The following is a 23353-nucleotide window of genomic DNA, read 5'->3' as shown; positions in this document are numbered from 1 at the left end:
AAATACCTGAAATACAAAAGGTAATCACAATTTTTTTTTAAGTATTTGAACTTTGAAGTAAGAGTTTAAATATTTATTTAACAAAATAATTTTATTTGGCAAAATTCGTGGAAATTGTGAAACTGTTGTAGACTCAAACATACGATAAGTTCCTCGAAATCGTAAGTGGTTTTTAAAACAATCTAAAAATCTCAAATACAAAAAAAAAATACAAAATTAAGATTTTAAAAATATTTAGACTTTATTATACCTATAATTTAAGTTACTTATATATACTATTAACATGTTCACACCGTTTTATGATATTTGGTATCATATAATATTATAATAGTAAATAACAAAAATATATCTTGTAATATTGTAATAATTTATAACTGTTATATTATCATATACACTATATGATGTTTTTGGCAAAAATTAGTTTAACCTAGCTACCTTTTACTTATAGTAATAGAAATAAATTATAAAATATTCTTAGAAATAGATATGGAGGCTGACACGCGCTGCATCCGCTCAGAATCGCTTTTCGTATGGAATGGTTATTATCATCGAATTTAAATTTAACGATCCATATTCCGTCATAGTTGACACAGTGAATTCAAATTTAATTTATCCATTACAGTCGATATCTATTTAATGACGAGGTAGGTTTGCAGCAGATCCACTTCCATTATTTTTTATTTACTGCCTATTATTTATTATTTACATATCAATTTGTTGCCACGGATTTTTTTTATTTTATTATTTATTTTTTTATTTTTTACATTAACGATTTCGAACATATGTATTCTTATATGTTCGAAATCGTTAATGTCGTAGCCCGTAGGATGTATTATTATACTAACAATATTAGAGAACAATATTGTACTGGCAAAAAACAAGACAAAATATTTTGATACATACAATTTGTTCAATGCATCAACAATAATTAATTGTCGTATTGATTTAAAACGTTGTCTATTTAAAGCATAATGACATAATATAACTTTTAGAACATATTTTTCGTAATTATTTTTAAACGCGTGAACCTAGTGGTTTAGTTTATGTGAGGCTATTGGTAGATTTATACATTATTTGAGGTTTTGATGAAGTGTCCGTGTTACCTAACTTATTATTCATGAAATTATAATTAGGTACCTAGAATATTGTTTAGCTTCAATAATGTTCTGGAATTATTTATAGGTATACATTTGGGTGACTTCGTTCATCGTTGTATAGATTATAATTTATAGGTGTATTTGTATTTACATTTTGAAGAAAGTAGTATAAAACTATGAAAGTAGGTAACATTGAAAAAAATTTCCTTTTTTAACGTGTTCGTGAAGTTATGTCATTTATTTTAATTAGTGAAAATGGCGCCTAGAAAGTTGAAAGTAGAAGGTGACGTCCGTTTTGTAAGATGGTGTTTTCTAATCGGGTATTGAACTATTGAAGCGTTGTGTCACACTCGTTGCATGAAACATCTCTTCACGAAGAGATACATATATAATATATTGACTGCTCAGTGCTCATGTCTGTACGAATCCGGACTCCAAGATCAATAGGTAACCTATACCTATAAGGGGTTTGTTTTCACTTTTCAATTCTTAATTTTCACCACAGAAAATAAAATGGAATAACCTCACGAATATTATTAGGTATTATGTTAATACCTAAAATAAATTTTAATTTTTTTCTTCAAAATTATACCTTTATAATATTATGCCCATACCTGGTACCTGTTATTGCTTTTTTTCTTGAAAAAAAATGTAAGCACCTAGAGTGATCTGCACAGTATATCGTTCTAGTAAAACTGCTTGACGATGATGATTAGTCTTAATATAGTCTTATGTTTCGACGAGGTCATAAAGATTATAATTTATAATAATATACTCTCATTATACACCGCGGTCTCGTCACGCGTGCGTTATCTCCTCCGTCTGTTGCAGAAGGGCTTATGTTATTATTATCATTATTATATGATGATGCCGCGTAGGTAATAATATTTTTGTAATAGCCGGGTGGTGGCGGTGGTAGAGCTCTCTCAATCTTTCTCACTCTCTGTCGCAAACATAACCGATAAATTATCATTAAAGCAAAATATGTCGGCGCATGCGCGCGTGTACCGAACTGCGGGCTGTGATGGCAGGCTTTGTATATGCCAACGAGTATACCAGCTATACCTGCCTACCTATTATTATACGCATTTTGTATATACGTAGGTACCTATATTGCACGCCAACGGAATAGAGTATAATATGTACCTAGGTACTTTTATTATAATTTCTCGGTAAAAGTTCGGTACCTACCCACCTATATAATACCCATCACGCGCAGTTAATTAGAACGCTCGCGCACGCGCACCCCCGATGTATATAACCATCGTCAATGGTTGGCGGGTGGTAGGGGGGCGGAGAAGAATATCACCGCGCAGTTAAGGGACGAACGCTGCTACGTGTATATTGTAGTCGTCGACGTTTGGTTCTGGTGGTGGTGGTGGTGGTGGCGTTGGTGGCGGGATGGCGAGGGAATGCGAAACGACGGTCGTCGGAGTACCGCGGGAAGGGATGATCGGTGTTTGCGGAAAGGGGGTGGTGGGGTAGTTAAGTTTAAAACACCCATCAGTGTGCATTATGCGCGGGCACGCCGAAATCATATTTACGTTTTGACCCCGGCTGTCGGCGAGGCGGCGGCGGCGGCGGCGGCGTCTAGTGTGGCGGGTCGACGCGTGCGCTCTGCATGGTCGGGGGGCCAGGCGAGCGCGCGGAGCCATGGCGTCACCGCCGAAACGCAGCGGCGCACGCGCGCCCGCCCAGCGACGCGACGATCCAACCCACGGCGCGACGACGGCCGCCGACGGCGACACCGACTCCGACGACCACGGACTCCGCCGCCGCGGCCGCGGACGACGCACACACACAGTGCCGCCGGACGCGCAGACCGTCGGGCGATACGAGCGATACACCGGTCGGTTATTGGGTTTACACGCGAACTCGCACGCACACTCACACACACACACACACACACACACACACACACACACACACACACGCCTACACGCGAACGTATTGCACACGCGGAGCGTCGATCTTTCGCCACTGCTCGCGCGTCACGTGGTCGGTGCGCTCAAACGACGACCTACCTATATTGTAATATATTCCCGTGATAATAGGTACTTATATAATCTCCGTCAATAATTTTTTTAATACATCGTCATTAAGATATTACCGCTTATCCAGAAGTGTACGATAATGGGTTACGGATAACATATAATATTATAAGTGTATACCTACCTACAACAGTCACGACACATTTCGATAAAAAAAGAAGACTGTTTATAAAAACGACGATAAGAAATCGCACTTGTTATTGTCCCAGAAGCGACCTGTGTCTATACGTCATAATTATACAGGTTATCGTCTGGTTTAGCGCCTTTCCGCCGACCTATAACCGTCTAATATTGGAATAACGCGTCGTCGCGTGCGACTGCATTGCCGCAAATGGTATGATGACCATGATGTATGGATCGGAAAAAATGATGGCCGGCAAACCGCCGTTGCCCATCACAGCCACCGGACCATGTTTTCCTGGCCGGTATTCGCCGACGTACCGAAATTCTGCGGACCCGATGCGCAGATGTATGGCCAACCCGTCGGTAAGTCGAAATCATATTTTGATTTTTTAATTATTATTAATATCACGAATTATTTTTGCACTTCCGTGTTTAATAGAAGGTACCCAGATTCTTTGTCAATTCACATAGGTATTGTACCTATATTATAATACATTATGTAGATACAGATTAAAACTGCAGATGCGCGAGAAACACACATAATATAATATGTGATATACTGATATATCATATTAATACATATTATATTATTGTAAATTTATACAGACATATAATTTAGTAATACCTTGAAGGCTTCTAATCTGCATAATATGTAGGTATCTACTTATAACTGTCATGCCATAGACATTAGACTGTACAGACATTATTATATTTTCTCAAAGAATGAAATATAATACGTAGAACGTAGTACATCAAACCATATCTATGAAATATTTTAATAATTCAAAACTTAAATCCATGTTGAGTTATTAATAATAAACAAAAATTATAATTATATTGAGAAATTTCAATGACTGTACTTACATTATAGTTTATTGAAAATTAGAATTATCTATTTGAAATTGTGATGAATTAGGTATAATTATAATAGATATATAATAGATAATGTTAGGAATTATATTTTTATAAAATATATCGGTATATATAGGCCCTATATATAAATTTACTTAAACAGACTCATTCACATCGGTGTTATCAACTTTTATATAATAATAAATTATTATATTCATTAAAAAAAGGTTTTGTTTACGAAAATAGCTAATAATTTATGAAAAAATGTCTTTACAGACTGTATACTATATATTATACTTTTTCCAATTGGAATTTTTAACCCACAATAAGAACTTAAGGAAATAACATTTCTAAAATACGATTTATAATTGATTTTCTACTAAGTGATAATTTCCCAAATGATCTTTACCTATATATCTAGGTATATGGATAATTTTTTCTGCCTCAAAAATTAAAACTTATGATTATATGAAACCAATATTAGTACCTGCTATAGTTATATTTTTTATAAACTCAATTTCTTTAAGTGAACATTACAAAGTAACGAGTTATTACCTATAGGTGCATATACTATTTAATTTATTGAATAAAATATTAACTAGAATGATATACTTGTTGAATAATTTTAAATTTCAAAGGTATGAAAAGGTTTAAAATGTTTAAATATGTTTCAATTAATTTGTGTACACTATTCATAGATTTATTTCTTCTGCCATAAAGACTATATAACTCATAATTAATAGGAATAAATTAAATTTTAGATTTATTAATAGGTTTTCACTCCAAGGAAATAAATTACATTTTTCACCTAGAAAACTAAATTTAACCATGGGTTAATAGTTATAACTTTAGATTGTTGTTTATTTTATAATATTTAATAATAATTAATATTTTTTTATGCATTAACGAGTTTTTTACACGTATAATGCCGTGTATAGGTAAAATAGAAAAAATGAACACTCAGTATAACCAAAGTAAATAATATCATTTTTATAACGTATAGTTATGTCGAAGTTGAAAGCCAAAGATATATTCTACTAAAATCTTTTAAATATTTTTTTAATTGTATATTTTATCGAATCGTTATTTAAAAACATTAGGCAATCATAAAAGATAAAAAAAAATAATAAAAATTAAGTCTATTTTTCATTATCTTTTTCAGCATTTCCATGCATTTTCATATCATTATTGCTTAAACCAAGAATAGTATTTTCTTTGGAATTCATTTCTACGATATTATAATCACTTTCATTTGTTTCTAATTCCTTTAGTCTGTTTGTCATATTTATTATATCTTGTTGTAGTATGGCAATCTCTTGTATTACGGTATTATACTCTTCTTCTAACTTTGTTAACTCTACCTTTTCTGGAATAATTTCGGTCATATTCGTACGAATAAATCTATTAAAAAAAAGTGTATAATATGTGTAATGTATTTATATACTACTTTTTAAATAGATATATAAATTATTATTCTTAACTGGAGATGATAAAAGGATAATATTTTACCGTAGCTAGGTAGGTACACTAAAAATTAAGAACATTATAATATATTATGGTAAATTACGTTTTTGTGCGTGTAAAAATAAATATATGAATTAAAAAGCTAAAGTACGTATTACATATTTTTACGTATATACCTAGCTACAGATTACGCCAATCGCTATACTGAAATACACAATCACAAAGATTAGCTACAGCGAGGAGTACTTTTGCTTTTAACATACCGTATACTAAAGTTTAGTGGTGTATTATTATTATTATTAATAAGTATTACCTACAATGAAAACTGAGACTTTAATGTACCATGATTTATTCGAAAATCATTAATATTCTATGTTTAATTGTTTTTTTTACGATCTCAACTGAACAATTTAAAACAAATACTTCATTTAAGTTCAGTTTTTAAAAGTAGGTACCTACTGCTTGAACATCTCGATAATTTTAAAACTAGAAAATTTGAAAACCTGAAAAATCTTATCATATTGCCTAAAACTATATAATATAATTGAATAATTCCCTATGTTACAATCATAAGTCATACAATCCTATACAATTTTTTAAAACAGAAGTTAGAAATTATAATATGTTATTATATTATAATAGTAAAATATTTAATGAGTAAAATATAAAAATTGTATAGTACCAATGTATATTGTTTTTATAAATATTATTTAAATAATTCAAATATTAATTAAAAATACCAACACACCTATATGTAAAATATTTTATAAGCTTTACTTTCCTCATTGTTTAAACGGCCAGGTTATGGCAGGCTTTACGATTTAATCTACCATAGCTTACATAATTTAAAAGGTATGTACTAATAAGTATTAAATAATTTCCGATGATCAGTTTTCATTATTTGAAGTTCAAACCATTGTAGAATAAAAATTAATTATAATTATTAAAAATATTTAAATTTAGTTAATTTAAAGCACAGCCAGATAATATTATATACTTTCAGTTTTTAACCCTTACAAATTAATTTGAACAGTAATTAATGTAAGTTATATAACATAATTGAGAAACTATAAGCTATAGTCTAAATACATGGGTACTAATCAGTACATACTAAATAGTAAATACGTACTAATTAAATACATAGATACCTATTATACTTATATTTTTATAATGTATTATCAATAATATCGTACCTATAGGTACTATATTATATATAAAATAACATAAAACAACATAACTTTGGTATTATTATAAACGAAAGCTACATAAATATAATATGTAATTTAATATATTTAAAATTTGTTATAAATACTCGAAAGGATCAACCGGTTTTTCATCCATTTCGTACAATAGCTTTAAAACATCAGTTACTTTAGCAATAACGCCAGTTTTTTCAAAATAATTTATAACTTCTTCAGTCATTCTACTAATTGGGTTGCAGGATATTTGTATTTTAGACTTTTTTTTTTATTTAAAATAGAAAATTTACAATCTGTAACATAATATGTACAATAAGCAAATAGGATAATTACGGAAAATATTTACAAGATAATTTAGTATGAGGAGGGAAGCTGTCCAGTGATCGAGCCCCCATAAGATATATAGTTAAAATATATACATTTCAAAATAATTGTAACATAATAATTGAGATAGCAGTGGTATTTTAGACTTGGGGACAAAATTAAATATTGGTTAATTTGTGGTAGGTATATACAATATACTTTAATACTTATAAATAAATAAGTCCCATTATAGGGATATTTCAAAGTAGAAAACGTTTATTATTATTAGGTAATGTTTCATCAAATGTAGAATATAGTATGTAAATTCTCAAAAGTATAAAGCCGTAAATATTTTTATTTTTATTTTTTCTATATTTGTTCATTGAAACGACCTCAAGGTCTTTGACAATGCTTATCACAAGTGGGTAGTAGGGAGATCATGTGGTCTATTTATCTATGTATATATCACTATATGCATGATACTACCCCCCTTCTCCAAGAGGAGACATGTGCGGTCTTCACTCCCAGTGGAGTGGGACCTAGTTGGAAACCGGATGACGCAATCGGACGACAGCACGGGAAAATGGTGACTGCGTAGAATCACACACATTTTTTGAACTTTGCTATGAATCGAACCGATGACTGTGTGAGTCGTAGTCAACTGTGTGACCACTGCGCCACTCTGGCCCCTAGCCGTAAATATAAAATAAATTTTAACAAACCTATAGAATTTTTTTGCAGTACCTATTATTGGCAATTCAATAATAATAACAATAATTTATTATTTTTTTTAATATACACTGTTCTATTAATTTAATTTAAATATTTAAATAATACTTTAGTGATAAATTATAAATATTGATATAGGAATTTATGTTAATTTAAAAAAAAAAATCTCAAATTTGTTAAGAAAACGCCAGGTTATGAAAAATAATATGATTAACAAAGTTGTAGTAAAATTCTGTAATCCTAATATATTTTTTAAGAATCTATAGTATTACCCATTTTCCCCCCCTCCCCATCGTTTAATACTATTATTATATTATGATGATTTATTGCATAGTTGTACTTACTTGCAGGTCGTAGAATCATTTCCAGCCATAATAAAAAACAATGTTTATTGTTGTTCTCAAATAGTCTAGCCGGAGCGTTTAAAATATTTGTATACTATTATCAATAAGATTCGCATAAAATGTATCACTGAATGTCGAATGTTTACGATGCTATACGTATTATATATTATATAGTGTATTAAATGATTCCCATGGTTATTGCTTTTAATAAAATCAAACCAGAAAATATAAGACATTTTCAAAATCATAAATAGGTTTAACAGAAATAATACCAAATGTTATACGACTTTTATGAGAGTGAAGATAAGTTAAACGAGTGTTTCGGTTCGACACGATATTGGAGAGTATAAAATGTATACACGAAAAGTTTGTATTTATTTGTGAACTTTCGTTCGTATATTCGTTTATCGATTTCGACCCTACTTGTACAAACCAACACATACATCAACAATATACCTACCATGTTACATATGTTCTTCGCTATATCTATATTATTATAATGTTCGAGGGGACGTAAAGTTTTCCATTCGTTATAGCCGTTATAGGTAATATCAAATATGTATATTTACCTAAGTATATTCATATTGTACATATTATAATTCAAAAATTCAAAAATATTTAATAATTTTTTTTTAACTTAATATGATATTATAATATACTATATAGGTACCTACTAATATATTTAACATGATACCGATAAAAAGTTGTACAAAAATCTAAGCTTATTTCCAAAATATTATTTTTATTGACTAACAAACTATAGTAAAAAAAAATATTTGAATATTTTTAACCAAATTATTGTTGTTACCTCGCTTTAATCGACATAAAATATAATTATGGTTACTTTTAAACATATACATACCTGAGAAAAATCAAGATTTTCAGCTTATCTGAACTTAACGTTTCAATATTCAGATTATAGATTATTTACGATTACCTATCTATATATGTATATAGGTAGTATAGGTACTATGCTAAAGTTGAAGTCACATTTAAGAATTAAGTGTGTGATAAATAAGCTATAGATTAATTAGCAATCGCATATAAAATTATTTAAGTACTTACTTATAGATACATACTATATATTGTATGTATGTATATATATATATAGTTAATTGTCATTACTTAAAGAAATTTGGACCTTCAGCTATAAAATATTAATTCAATCATTAAAAAAAGTTTCCATATATTATAGGTAGGTATTGTACAAGAAAACGTAGTAAAACTATTAATAAACTGTACTTACATGTCTTACCATGTATATTTTTATATATCTATACATCTTCTATTACTAGCTAAAGCATTTAAATAGTAAATTATAATACTATATGTACCTATACTGCATCAACCTATCATCATCTGGCTAGTTATTGCCCATTGGTATGCGTTGTCTATATAAAAAAAATATTGATATCGATTTAGTATTTACATTATTGCAGGTGTTGTCTATATCAGTGTTTCCCAAACTTTTTGCAATGGTGGCCCATAAATTTAATCTTTATTGGGTACGCAACCCTCTGCTAAAAAAAAAATCAAGTACCTATGCCATAATTAAATAATATTTTTATTGTTATTAATTTTATCATTGAATTAATTTTATTTTATAAAATACAATACTTGATAATAAATACATAATAAATAATTAAAAGAAATTATGAAAAAATACAAAAATACTGAAATAAGCACGAGGATGTTGATCTTTTTGATGGTTTGGGAAACGCTGGTCTATATATGAATTCATATTTATAAAACTGCTTATAGTATACACAGGTAATATAATATATTATGGTTACCCATATATAATTTAACAGTTCCCATATATAGGCGTATGGCCCATGCAATATTACCATCTAAATATACCTAGCCTATATATACATGTATATCCATGTCCTATACATTATACTAAATCAACTTTAATTTAGTGGAATTTTATACAGTGTGTATATAACAGTGACGTAGAGGTAGAGGAACATCAAATTGTTTTGGTCTGTTTATAAATACTAATATATTTTGTGAACAGCAATCCGTTAAAGTGTTAAACCGTATATTATAGTATTTTGTAAATTTTACAAATAATTAGGGTAGTTAAGTTTATAGTATGTATACCTTGCACCTAAAGTATAGGTACCTATATATACAGGTGGTAATTAAATCACTTTCTTAGATAGGTAAATTTCCATCATAATATAGTTAATGAATATTATGTTCCCACTTGCAACATATATGATGCAAATAATTCTTGTAATGTGTAGGTACTTAATGCAAAAGCACGCAATTCCATAATATATACATTCCCATATACTATAGGTATATGTCGTACATGTATAATTTAAACTAAAACTATAAATATAGATGTATTTATTTTTATCTACATATATTCTATAGTAAGTAATACTAAGTACCTATATTAAATCGACTCTCAATTTAAGTTTCAACTACGATCGACTAGTGTAATCAGTATAGTGTCTCGTCCGTGCAATTACATTTTATTGTAGGTGCTTCGCTTAAACGTATCGAATACATGTGGTTTTTATTCACACCCAAGCAATTAACAACGCAATTAAATCAAACCGTTCGAGATGTTCCAATAATATTGATAGGTATTATAACCTACCTAATAACTACTCGAAAATGCACATGGTATGTATATTTACATGGTGAATGATGGTACATTAATGATTATTGGTGGTAAATGATTAGTTCATGATTATAAAATACAAGATTATATCATTAAGATGCATTCAACAAAGCTAAAATGAATGTTAAATATAACTATTAAGGATAGGTACGTGTATACCTAAGCAACGGGCAATCCTTAATATTGTTTTAGCTTAAAATTATAACGTTTTAATTTTAATATTTTTATATTAAACAGATATAACAATTTCAGACCATCTCTATAAGAAGATATAAATTAATTAATATGGCCGTTCAAGTATATATAGGTACCTATACCTATATAGGTAACGGTTGTAAAATAATTTGTAAAAGACAGAGTTAAAAATAAAGTTATTGGTAATGAGTAATAAATAAACTGCACGGCGGTGTTTGAGGACACTATATTATATTTACATGCATAATTTACCTATAAAGTCCGAATGCTTATGTACACACCGGTACTATTACGGATTTACGACTTGTAAATATATAATTAACTGGAAGTGATAGGTACTCATATAATAAATAAATTAAGTTAATAAAGCTGTGGTGTGTATTTTTGCTTTCTCAAAGTTTCATTGAAACTATACAATCTTGTTGGTGCGTTAGGGAGATCAAAATTTAAAATTCTCAATTGTTTTCAAAAGCACAGGAAAAAACTAAACAAAAATTAAGGAATTTTTACGCAAAATCAGTTTTCGGCAAAATCAATTTTGGTTTTTAGTGTAACTCTAAAAAAAATGATTAGAATTTTATATACACGATAAAATTTTCAAAATATTTCGATTTATTTTGAACTGTTGACTGACATTTTCAGTTTCCAATTTATTTTAAATATAATTTTATTTGTAGGGTAAAAAAGCTTGAAAATTTAATACAAGGCTCCTATAATATATTATAAGAAAAAAATTTTAAAATTTTAAAAATCCAGTCACAATTTTTTTTTATAAGCATTTAAAGCTCAAATCTTGACAAAACACGTAAAACTTACGAAAATGTGCAAATTATTTTGAGTTAGAAATTCATAAAAATGTATCTTTTTAAGTAAAAGATTTGAAAATGTAATACAAGATTTCTCATAACTTTGTCTACCTTTATCAAAACGTCTACAAGAAAGTCAAATTAAATTTTTAAGACTTTTAAACTTTGAAGTTCATATTTTTAAAAGATTGGATATTCACTCGATTTTTGATGTAGTGATTTTGTTATTTTGTTGTAATTCATAAACAAATAAATGTAGATACATAAAAATATCACTGAATGTTTATATTCTCATTTTTTATACACCACAACATTTTGAAAATATTTTGAGTTGTATTGAGCTGTTTATGGACAATCTCAAATTTAAATTTGTTTATTTTTTTTTCCATAAATATCAATAAAATTGTATTTGTTGGCCAAAATGCGTGAAAATTTAATACAAGGTTACTAATATATCGTTACAATATCAGTAGAAAAATATTAAAAATATATAAGCACAATATTTTTTTATAAGCATTTAAAGTTCGATTTTTGAAAAAATTTATCAAATTTAAAATTTAATAATTATTTTGTAGTTAAAAATGTATGAAATGTTCAACTTTTATAGCTAAGGATTTAAAATTTAAAACAAGGTTCCACGTAAATAAATTATAGTTTTATTAGTTTATTCACAATAATATCATCAAGTATTCATAGTAATATCATAGGTTGACGGTCAGTCTTCGCTCAGAATCGTTTTTCTTATAATGATATTATATCATTGAATTCAAATTTAACACGCTATCCATTACAGTGACTCACTTGTAACCTACTTACCTACTGTATCGCAGAGTGACACCCACTTAACCCCCTATTTTTTTATTATATTTGAGTACAGGCCACAGGTACCCCACAACGTTTTTCACATCAGGGCTCCACAAAACATAGTTATGGCACTGAGCCCATATTATATAGGTATCCATAGGTATATAATATTTATAGGTCGGTACGCATATTAATATATTATACAGATAAACATAATATAGTTCGTTATATATAGTCACGTGCGCGGTATATCAGTTTACCCTATTTTAAATGGTGACTATATTATGCATCTCACATGCAGTGACATTAAAAACTTTTTTTACTGTGCAGTGTAACTAATAAGTAATATTTTTATTTTTATTTTATCATATTCATATTCATATTTATAATATAACATGTAAAATTAGAGAAATTATTCACGAAAAAATCAATTGGTTTTATACGCATATATATCTAACTACAATTTCATAGCAAAGAAGGTCGGAATAAAATAAGTTTTTAAAATATTTTATTATGTACTTTATAAGTAGGTACCTAAGTATAGTCGGTACCTATATAATTTTAGAAATATGAAGTAATAAAGATTTAACTTTTACAGTTTGTTTATATGTAAATTTATATTTGTAAAGGTTTCTTAATTATAATGTATATAATGTACGATTTATAATATGTTCAATTGTTGTGGTTTTATACATTTGAGAACATCGACTTTTTTCGTGCACAAAAAATGAACGACTGCCGCAGTAGGTATAGGTCTACTATGTAGATTATAAACGCACCGATATAATAATTAAGGCCCTGCATATTTACCAGCCATGGGAAATCCAGCCCTGCTGCAGGGTATATAGGTATAGCCATATATAGGTATCAAATTTGGGCACGAGTTGTCATCAGCGTAGCTTTTAAGTTTATGATTACGAACGTATACCTGCATGATGGTATCTATACAATAATAATATAATATATAGGGACAATATGCGTAGTAGGTTATTTATATATATATATAAAATTCTACACGTGACTGTACAGACAACGATGCATGCGCGAAGGTGATATATCATATATGAACTGTAATATTTATACGTTGACGGACGTATATATGAATGTCAGATGCAGTGACGTAGGTATATCTACCTATATATATGTTATAATATCCGTGTATACATATACTATAGTCATTATTCGTGTATGTTTATACATTTACGAGTAATTGTTGTATAAAATATTATATAAACCTATAAAAATTTCAAAAATATAAAATACCTACCTAACCTATATATATATGTTCATACAATTAATTAAATTAATGTGGCACACAGAAAGACGCGTAGGTTCATATAGACTCTGTAGTAGAGTGTAGGTATATTATAGGAGCTCGTATATGGTACGTGAAGTACACTCTATTGTTTGGCATGTATATAGGTATTGTATGGAGGTGTGCTGCTGCAGAGGGACGTGAAGATAGGTAATAATATATATAACCTATAGGTATATACATCGATACATGATATATATATACCTACCACCTGTCCACCTACGGAGTAAATAGTAATCCAAATGACGTACCTAAGTGTAAGACACTCATTATTTCAGAAACGTTTATTTTAAATAATTTTGAACTGTTACAAAATAACATCATAGTTTACTCTTTTGCAGAATGACAACAGGTAGGTGCATTCTTAAATTAATATTCCAAAGCAGAATATTAGTATTTCAATCTATAAAAAAAAATTTTTTAACAAGTACCTAGTATTTTAATAGTTTAGATGACCTGCAGAATAGTGCAGAACCAACATTTTGCGAGGTTCCTATCCCTGACCACTTCACTCTACTCGTCACTACTCCAATAAGAATATATCCAACTTTTGAATAAGGAATTAAAAATTAATGTTGTCATTAAAAAACTTAAAATAATAAAAAATGGTAACGATGAAAAATAGTAAAAAAAGCAATAGTTTTTTTTAGAAAAGTGTATCTAGTTTTTTTTATAACCATTTAGAAGATTATGTAGGTGATAAAAATATTTTCAAAAACGCGTTTAAATTAAATAATTTTTGAAACAATATAATGAGTGTCTTACGGCGTTAAATGGATTAGGTATACCCGCGGTATAATAATTTAATATCCATAGATTGTGTAGAACTCTGCAGTGAGCGCGGGACGCCGAGACCGTGTGCGACGGGGCACTTACGTTAAACCGCCGGTTGCGTACGCAACGATCAATTTGCGGCTTCCCGATAAAAACGTCGCGTCGCCGTGTTCGGCAGCGCGATGAGTCTCCGCTGCTGATCGCCGTCGGCGGCCCGACGGACGGTAGTCGGACGGGCGGGCAGCAAATGGCGCCCGAGATCGATGACGGAGAGTCGGTCCCACGCGCGCCGCTCGTCAATTGGTCCATCGGCGCTCCACCCCCACTCGCCCGGCTAACCGCCACCGCCGTATACGTATTATTATTAATATTATACAGTTTTCGGCGTAGCGGCGCGCCGCGCGTCTACCGGTGGCGTTTCCCGCGCCCTCCCCTCACGCCCACCCCGAGCCGCCGGCTAGACCGACCGACCGAAGGTACGCGAGAACCACTATAATGTAATATAATATACCTACGCATATATAACGCGGCCACGAATTGGTTTCCGTGACCGGAATGCAACACACTATCGGTCGGCCGCTTTTAATATACGCCGCCGCGACGACGTCCGAAGACGACGACGGCGGTATTATATAGGTACATATTATTTGGTACGCACTCAAGTATCTATACCTCTGTATAATATAATATATATATATATATGTACAGTTTTATATGTATATATAATAAAAGCGTGCCTGGGCGGTATAACACGGTATCGTCCGCGGTAGCAATAGTATTCGGGGGAGGTATAATATATATATATATAGACGTTTCGATGCAGAATTTATGCGGACGAAACGCACCGCGGCTCCGTGTACATATAAACGGTTTTTGGTATTCCGCACGTGTGCCCCCGAGTTGGGTTTCCAATTTATTAAACGAGATAAACGCACGCGGTGGTGGGTATATGCTATGTACTTATATATATAAACTTGTATTCTATACCCCTCGCACATGTGTATATATACCTAGGTATATATAATAGCTGGTGTGTGTGTGTGTGTGTGTGCATATATATATATTATATATGTGCATGCATGGTGGTGGTCCGAGATAACCACGCGTGCTATATTATATTATATTTCTCTTTATATAATATATACTATAATATATAGGTACACGTATATATCACGACTCTATACCTATATACAATATAAAATATTTTCAACGGTCCGGCGAGTGCTCCGTGCAGATAGTTGGTTATCCGCGGTCGTCGATTTTTTTTTCTTACAGTTCAACCGACGTGTAAAACGTATTTTTTATATCAGCTGCCAGTGTTGTTATGCGAGCCCGTCCGATCTCACGGCCGTAACATTATTATACTGCAGCATCTATTTATTATATAACATTTATATATACGCGTAATATAGGTATATATAGCTGGTACACACATGCGTCGTGCACATAAATAAATATATATATATAGAGGAATATGTCCTATATATGGATATAGGTAATAGATACCTATCACTGTTGCTGTTGCAATTTATGCAGTATACTCACGCGTCACGCATATACCTATATATAATATTATAATAATATAGTATACGTATATATTATACTTGTATAATACACCCTATTAGTATATATTAGATAAGTATAAGAGGCATCGCGTCTATATATTATAATATAATAATATTATTATATATATTGGTGATACATGGGGGTAGTATCGGTAAAGGGTATAATATGATACATGTAAATTTAGATAATATATAGTCGCTCACATAATAGGACACGTGGATCACTGCAGCTGCAGCAAGCGAAACTCAATCGTACTAAGTGACCGCCTCACGTAGATATATATAGGTAATAACATATAATATAATATATATTATATATTTATATAATAGGTGTGTTTATATTATAAATAATAAAAATATACCTACTGCAGCAAACAACACCGTGGCAAAATTGATTTTCGACAGTATAAGTACCGATTTTTAATATCTTTGGTATATAATATATATACACCTACCTATAATATGGCTATATTATATAATATTATGGGTAACTACTAATTTTACTTGGACTTGGACATTGCGTTTGATCACCTGAATATTTATAATCCCAGTAATCATATTATTAGTTTATTTAATAACATTTTATATAGTGGCTTATAGATTTATAACATCCCCCTTTACAAAGAAGGAAAAAAAAATCTCTGACTTAAGAAGAATAGGTATATTTTTTCGAGGATATGTCAATATAGGGATTTATTTTTGTTCATAATTTTCTTAATGGTTGCAAATTAATGAAAATGGATACTTACAGTAAAAGTTTTTGATATTTGATTAATATACAGACACATAGATGTACATTTTACAAACATGTAGAATATACTATTATATATAAATATATATTTAACTGAAAATCAAATTTTTACCTACTAAAATATTCATACGCATTAATTTTCGTTTTATTCCAATCCACGTCTCTGACGTGCGCCCTCAGCTACTGTAGGGGTTTCATTACGCAATCTCCACGGCTATAAAATTAATCAAATTTTACACCCGTATAATATTGCTTTATTTATTTTTGTTTTCTCCTCTCAAGACTTTCCAACAAAAATGAATCCGGACCGTGACACGCGTCACTCGCTGTATGTCATCTGTCGACGGCGCGGCGGCTGCAAAGGAGCCATATCTGCAGCGCATGTATATAAATAATAATCTTGTGTACAGGCGACAAGAGTATAATATAAACTGTAAAGTGCCGCGGAATAATAAATAAAAAGTCGTAAGAAATAAACGGACCCGGTAAGGCCAATAACGTCAAATTACCGCCGGTGTTTCCTCTCCCCACAACCACGGCTCTACCTCGCTTCACCGCTAAAGAGTGATTGATGTCGTTGGCGGTGGCGCTTAAATAATTTATTAATCGCCCCCGTCGTATCTTTCTCTTTTGCGGGCTATACTGCTACGATGGAATCCGCGTCATCCGTCTCCCCTTACAAAAGCCTTGCCGTATTATATATATATATATACCCCCGAACCACCCGCTATATATATATACCGTCTACCCGTCCGCGGAATAAATCTCCATTTAAGTAACAAACGTCTGTGAGAGCGATGCTATTATAGCGTCCAATTATGCGCAATTATTTGACCGTACCAAATCCGTATTCCAGCAGCAGCAATAGCTGTTGTGATAAACCCCGAAAACACCGTTTTATGGGCTAACGGCCCGGGGACGAATAAAAAATTCTACCACCTTTTACTCGGTTATAAAATAATATAATGAATACCGTAGTTCAACAAAAACCATCAACGATTTAATTAGAATTTAATATTGTTACATATACGCACAACACACCACACATGATGTTTTATTGTTTTGGAAACGCATTTATAGGATGTACCGCTGTTTCGTTGCTATTTTTACACTTCTGTAGGTTCGTTAAGTGATGCAGTCTAGAATGGATCTAGGAGCCCCAGGGTACAGGCTTTTCAAGAACTCAGAGACATATACCACACACGTGCATAATTCCAATATTTATTTTTTTTTAAAGAAATTTTTATTTTTTTATTTATTATATTATATAGGTAATACATATTATTATTATAAATATGTTTATCACACAACCTGTAAATGATATATATTAAATAATATAAGTGCAGAAGTAATGCAATTGATACTTATATAATTAGAAATGTATAAATTAAAATATTTGTGTGGCATACATTCAATAATGGATGCCCTCCCCCGTCGGCCTACCACATATTTACTCTAGATCCGTCCTTGGATGCGCAGTCGATTAAAAGAAATATGCTACCTACATAATTTGAATTGTGCATAGTTTGTTTTTATTGGCAAACATCGACTGCTGCTAAGTACTCTCTTGCGAAATTTTTTACTATACACTTATATTATTATAATCTATAAAAAAAAAAACTATTCCTAATAAGTAATCTTAGAATATACAGGCACAAATAATGTACCTATATACATGTTTTTAGCACCTAACTATAGATAAATATAGTATTCACATACCTAGTTAAAATTAATTAATTTTTGACAATTTGTGTGACAATTATATGAAGTCAAAATACAAATTAAATAGGAAATTCTCAAATATCCAACATTTTAATGAATTATTATGATTGTTATATTATTATTATTATTATTTCGAATGTTTGCTTAAAAATTACATTGTTTAACATACTTAGTAGGCTGACATGAACTTTATTATATAATTTACTATTCCACAAATATATCTAGTTTGTTAGGTTAGGCTGTTCCTGTTACTGCTTTACAAACATGAGAAAATTATTATTATATACCTAATACATAAACTAACAATCGTCACAGTAGTAATTTTACTACCAAGTGGAAAATAACTGAATAAACACGTAAGACTCAGAAAAAAAATATTTTATAACATATCGTATTTTATATGAAATATTACAGTATAATATAACTACGTTTGGTGACTATTTTAGGTGTAGCCGTATAGGCATCTACTATCCATATTATAGTAATATAGTACTATTATAATTTATAATATTGTCGTATACGGTACCTACCTACTACCTATACTTTGCCAAAAAATATTATGTTAAATCCTTATTTATATACAACGTATAAAATATTAATAATATTGTACCTATTATAGAAATCCAATTAATAAAACCTTCTTTAAACATGATCATTGATCATGTAGTTAAGTCAGAATTGTCATGTGGATGTGACAAAATAGCAATTTATATAATATATATAATATATAATATATGATATATATTAATATATATTATATATTATATACCTACGATTCTATATTATCAGTATTTTGGTTTTAAATTCATAAATTATGATAAATATAGTGTACTGTGTACGAAACAATATTTTATTTTTTTTATTTTTTTAAACCTTTATGTCCTGCTGATATATGTACCGTTTTATTTTAACTTTACGTGTCGACTGTTACATAGGTTGCGGTCATTAATTTATTATTGATCGGTTTTCTATACCTGCAACCTGCTATATATGCCACCATAGATACGTAACTGAAATAACCCTCGCCATAATGACAAACTCTATTGTTTAGTGTTTATTACACAAAGTTCTAGGGTAATAGTACCTATATAAGAAAATATTTAAACTTAACTTATTTATATTTATATATGTGGTTTATACATTTTAAATTGAAATACCTAATCTTTGGAATTTTTTTTTTTTTAAATAATCATCGTTTTTCATTTTAAACACTAATTGGTATACTCCTATAAAATATAAATTGATTTAATGAAATGTTTGTAAATAATACATTATAGATGTGCGTACATTTATTATTCACGTAGGTATATAGATATTAAAATATAATAACCAACAGTTATAAAGTTTTTATTTTATATTTAAAAAATTTAAATTCAATGATTGTATTCTCAACGAAATTATAAAAGATTTATTTATTATGTCTTTTTACTTTTGTCTATCACAAAATTGAAATTTGATCGTTATGACAACATTACTATAAGTTCCTAACCTATGTATATAGTATAATATTATATAAGCGGTATAAAACGAATATTATCTAAGAAAATAGTGTACAATATACATATTATTATCTCTTAATTACGATATTGAATCAAAATTCAAATGAATTAAATGTAAATAATATATACTGCATATAGTTTATACTAAACATTTAAAACCCAAAATCGAAAATGTCATTAATTTCTAAAATCCTTATACAGTATTTATAATATATAATTATTGTGCAGCCATTAATATAATAATATACTTTATATAGTTATATGTGCCTATAATACGCATAAAATCATAACTGTACTTAACTTTTTATTCATTTTGCGTATAGTGTTAGTATAGCGGGTACCTATCCATGGTTATAAATTTTTAAGGCTAGTTTTCATTTATTCATGCCATTATTATTTTTTATAAAACGACATAATTTATACCTTTTGAATCATTTGACTCGTCTATAATTGGTCCAATAGCAAATAGACGTTATGATATGTGCTGCAGAACATATATATTTTTGTAATTGAGAAATTGGTGATAATTATAATGGAAAACTATAAAAACCTGATGCAGGTGCGTTTGATATTCCGCGCGAGCGTGCGGACACACACAAACACACACACACACATATTATATACGTACTAATTGACGCAATTACATTAATTACTTAGGATTTTGTACATTTCCCCCTCCCTGCGTATATCTATATTTACGGTTATATTATATTATAAGTGGACACAAAAGTTTTTTATTTTTATTTTACCTCAGCAAAGTAATAACAACGCGTGCAACTGCCGTGTCAAAACAGTGCAGCGCACATATATTATATACATGTATAATATTGTATAGCATTACGGCCGGCGGGTTGTGGTAATTATTTTGCGTATACGACCGTCTGTCAAGTACTAACTGAATTTTGAAGCGAAGTCTCCCTCGTCCCCGGCCCCGTACGCGTTACGAGTACGCGCGTAATGCAACACACGTGCGAGTGATTATCACATCACCGAAGCTTGGACGTTCCAAGTGGGAAAATGACACGTGACGCAAATCCAGCCACCGCCACCATATTATAATATATATATATATAGGCACTACCACTATAATATAACAGAAACCCCTTTTCGTGTCACTGTACGTTTGATTTATGCACAATTTAGTCGAGTACGATATATATACCTAGTATAAAATATATTATATAGTTGTAAAACTTCTCTGGCGTTGTGTTGTAAACGTATACCTATAAAATATTGTTATACGGCGTATAACCAGTATAGGGCTTCTTTTCATATCGTCCAAATATAATATTATGTATGGCGTAGGTGTACCCACCTCCATAGGTATAATTTTTAAGATAATATACTACAAACTTTTACCGATAGGTACCTACATGTGATGATGTCAAATCACACCGCTTGACAAAAAAAAAACACCAAAAACAATAAACTTGCGATTGTTTCAAGTTTAAAAACGTGAATATTTAATCTTCGTTTGTGCGTATACCGATTCCATTTAAACACCCGAATTTCCTAATATTTTTATACTTACCTAAATAAACATCAAATATTTAATATTTTTATAAGCCCATTACTACGATAACAACTAAAGTAAACTGTATAATGATACAGATTTATGTCAATGTCTACCTATATACGAGTGGCATCTATTAACATGCAAGGATAAGTATAATATTATTTTATACAATATTTGAGTACCAGTACCAGTACCATATCTATAAATATTAATAGATTAATAAAATATGAAAATATCTGTTAAATTATTGATTTCTGTGTTATAAACTTTTTGTATATTTATAGTAAAAAGAATCATAACTTATTAGGTATCGGAAGCTCGTTTAGTGTATAAACTATATAGATATACTATTGCTGAAAATATTCTTATTCGATTTTTCCAAATTGGTTTACTTTGACATACAAATGAGTAGTGAAATAACTGTTGTACTTATATTGTTGTTAACTATTTAAAGATTATGAACTAAGAAGTGCATGCATAATGCATATACTATAAATTGTGTGGTTAATTTTATTGTTAAACATAACAACAATATATAAAGCAAAATATGCTCGAAATAATTAATAATTCAAAAACAAAATATTTTAAAATTTAATGAAAAAACGTTTGAAATATCTCATTCGTTAGGTTGCGTTTTTTAAAGTTCCATATAATATGTAAAATATGATCATGTATTATATAATATATTACAGACTTAAAAAAATATATGTGTATATAACAATATTTTAAGTTTTTATAGATATTATGGGTCTTATCCAACTATTTCTGAAAATCTAACCATAGTTTTCGTATTTTCAGAGCCGGATCCTAGAGGATGCGTCCTCATTCATGTGCAACACCTGGTCTCCACGACACAATGTACGTTTTCTTTATAACAGCTTTATGTACTACATCTTAATTTCGTAGAAATTATTCATTAAACAGCTTCGATAAACTTGCTAAATATTAAATATGTAGACTGTTTAGATGTCGTGTTTAGCATTTACCTCTATCATATTACTGCTTATAGACGTTATATGAAAGGTTTACAGGATAAGACATTTGTAGGTACCTTTAACGAATATAAAAATTAATTTCTCAGTACGATAAATTTAGATTGTATTTTGTAATTACAGCTTTATACCTACCAACCTATACCTACATCAGTTTGTCAAGAATCGTTAGATGAGGTTTATTCTTTCAGTTGTCAAGGAAGGCGACTTTTATATAATCGACTTAGCACTTGTTGAGAAAGTTTTTTCCTTCTTTTTGTTAAAAGCGGTCCTAAACGTTGCAGACAGTATTGTATTAAAGTGAACATTAATAAGAACCGTATTTTTTCTTTCTTCGCTTATAGTCGAGGGTGTCTTTTTTTCTTTATTTTTTTTTTAAACATTTTTATTTTTTTTTTTAAATTCTCTCATTCTTGCTGCAAAGACGAAACAATTTAGCCGACACATTAAAAAAAAGTCCCTCGAGTGAGAACAAAACTCCCGAGAGTAAAAATGAGGGAGGATGAAGACTATAAACTAAAAATCATCAACGAAATGCAAGGCTTTTTGGTTTTCGTCGTTGCAAAGTGGCTTCGGGAACAGGAATTAAAAGGACTTTATTCGGTGGACCGAGC

General features: G+C 30.1%; 2 protein-coding genes across 3 annotated transcripts in view; one reads left to right on the top strand and one right to left on the bottom strand.

Moving 5' to 3' along the window:
- The first annotated feature begins 2836 nt into the window (after positions 1-2836).
- LOC100160786 (inhibitory POU protein) overlaps positions 2837-23353 on the top strand; it is a 47028-nt gene continuing 26511 nt past the window's right edge. Inside the window, exons 1-2 of one of the 2 annotated variants that reach the window (XM_001949968.5) lie at positions 2841-3634; positions 22546-22605. In XM_001949968.5, coding sequence (XP_001950003.2) covers positions 3485-3634; positions 22546-22605 — 210 coding nt within the window. In that variant the 5' untranslated portion in view covers positions 2841-3484. Of the gene's footprint in view, positions 3635-22545; positions 22606-23353 lie in introns of both variants that reach the window. The other variant, XM_016805098.2, reaches the window with a different exon arrangement.
- LOC100571712 lies at positions 5176-8689 on the bottom strand. Its single transcript, XM_003245078.4, has 3 exons — positions 8163-8689; positions 6900-7079; positions 5176-5524 (listed from the first exon to the last, which is right to left on the bottom strand). The coding sequence occupies exons 2-3, from the start codon at positions 7007-7009 to the stop codon at positions 5263-5265; spliced, it is 372 nt and encodes a 123-aa protein (XP_003245126.1). The 5' UTR covers positions 7010-7079; positions 8163-8689; the 3' UTR covers positions 5176-5262.

The sequence above is a fragment of the Acyrthosiphon pisum genome, chromosome A2, assembly GCF_005508785.2.
Source record: "Acyrthosiphon pisum isolate AL4f chromosome A2, pea_aphid_22Mar2018_4r6ur, whole genome shotgun sequence".
NCBI lineage: Eukaryota > Metazoa > Arthropoda > Insecta > Hemiptera > Aphididae > Acyrthosiphon > Acyrthosiphon pisum.
Note: the sequence above shows the minus strand (reverse complement) of the source record. Positions and strands in the feature narration are given on the sequence as shown.

Coding starts and splice junctions, on each gene's coding strand:
- LOC100571712 (XM_003245078.4), bottom strand. CDS start 7,009: ATGACTGAAGAAGTTATAAATTATTTTGAAAAAACTGGCGTTATTGCT. Junction 5,525..6,899: donor AAACCGGTTGATCCTTTCGA/GTATTTATAACA, acceptor TTTTTTTAATAG/ATTTATTCGTACGAATATGA.